Below are 1,499 nucleotides of genomic sequence, written 5' to 3'. Positions count from 1 at the left end.
AGCCAACACAGCCGTGAAGCGACCAGGAGTCTATAGCTCTGCTTATACTAGGACAAAGCAAGCAGACGATATTATTTCGTGCCCCGACCATACAAAAATTCTAAATGGCAATTCAGAAAGTTTTTATGAAATCGAGTGCATACCTTACGTGCCTAAGTCATGCGTTATCGACTGAAACAGAAGAAATTATGGGATTATTATTGGGTTGGTTGTGAGCATTCATATTGTATGAAGAATTTCTATAACATGAGTCTTTTTTTCAGGTTATGTGGAACCTAATTTAAATTTTTCAAGTTCAATGGCAGATGTGGTTGGGCTATCATTTATTGAAAGTGTCGTCATCCTCCAAAGAAGTGTCCGGTAAAGATCTCAATTATTGTGGCAACACTAACTTATTGCATAAATTTGTATCCTGCTCATATAGTCAGGCTGATCGAGTGGAAATATCACCTTTACAATTATCTGCAGCTACCCTGAAAGCAGAAAAACTATCAGTTAAAGTGAGTAAACCAATAAGAGTACTAGGATGGTATCATTCACATCCCCATATTACAGTTCAGCCATCACATGTTGGTAAAATATAAATTACACATTTGTTATTTGCTTTCATATTATAAACTGTTATTTTGTCTAGACATACATACACAAGCCAACTACCAAGCTATGGTAAAGATTTATTACCCCTCTAATATGCAAGGAATATCAGACATACAATATATTAAATTTTGAATAACTTTTTGTTATGTGCAGGATCCAGATTTCATTGGGTTGATTTTTTCAGTTTTCCAACAAGAGGCTAATGAAAAGGTTAGTTGGTTTCTTGTATCTTCTTCATCAAAAGTTCTTAAGTATTGGATTTTATTTTAATTATAAATTCTTCTCTATTCACTATGTCCCTTAGTTTGCTAATTCTTCAATGATCTGTTTCCAAGCTGTAGATGTTGATGGTATATTGAGCAGCAGAGAGATTGCAGTTAACATTGTTCCACAAAATGTTCCTGTGATTATTGGACATTGCCTCAAAGTAAAAAAAATTACAAAAATAGAATAAAAATTAAAGATAACTGAAAGAATAATTCCTACAAGATTACCTATGTTAATAATGTGTACATTTTTTGTTTCAGGCATTAACTAAAATACCACTAACCTTATTCAATGAGGAGAAAGAGCTAAAAGAAAAATGCTATAGTGGTGACTCAATTTCTAAAATACACAATACATCAGGTATAAATAAAACACAAACTTATGTATTTTGTATTTAATGTATAACCTTTTAATTCAATATAGTTTTCACACGAGCCATGTGCCAGCTTATTGAGTGTTGTGAATTGCCTTGCATCAGCGCCGTTACTGCCTATGAGAAATCTTTATTCAATCAATTGCATCGTTTGCAATTAGCAAAGGAAATTCTTGAAACGCAATAATAATTATGTGTAAGGAATAAAGTGAAACTCACGTGAAACGTGATATGGTTTACTCAATAAAATAAATGAAAGAAA

The 1,499-nt window shown here is 32.6% G+C and overlaps 1 protein-coding gene across 1 annotated transcript; it reads left to right on the top strand.

Moving 5' to 3' along the window:
* Positions 1-1,499, top strand: LOC124193753 (lys-63-specific deubiquitinase BRCC36-like). The gene is made up of 8 exons (XM_046587716.1): positions 1-204; positions 264-360; positions 425-573; positions 635-666; positions 751-807; positions 902-1,024; positions 1,125-1,224; positions 1,288-1,499. Exons 1-8 carry the CDS (start codon positions 105-107, stop codon positions 1,422-1,424), a joined length of 795 nt encoding a protein of 264 aa, XP_046443672.1. The 5' UTR covers positions 1-104; the 3' UTR covers positions 1,425-1,499.

This window comes from Daphnia pulex, chromosome 5 (assembly GCF_021134715.1).
Source record: "Daphnia pulex isolate KAP4 chromosome 5, ASM2113471v1".
In the NCBI taxonomy this organism is placed as follows: Eukaryota; Metazoa; Arthropoda; class Branchiopoda; order Diplostraca; family Daphniidae; genus Daphnia; species Daphnia pulex.
This window is presented reverse-complemented; position numbering and strand designations above follow the sequence as displayed.

Bases quoted from the DNA above. Each gene is read 5' to 3' on its own strand.
- LOC124193753 (XM_046587716.1), top strand. From the start codon at position 105: ATGGCAATTCAGAAAGTTTTTATGAAATCGAGTGCATACCTTACGTGC. The intron at 808-901 runs GTTAGTTGGTTT...TATGTCCCTTAG, and splicing joins AACAAGAGGCTAATGAAAAG to TTTGCTAATTCTTCAATGAT. The intron at 1,225-1,287 runs GTATAAATAAAA...AATTCAATATAG, and splicing joins TAAAATACACAATACATCAG to TTTTCACACGAGCCATGTGC.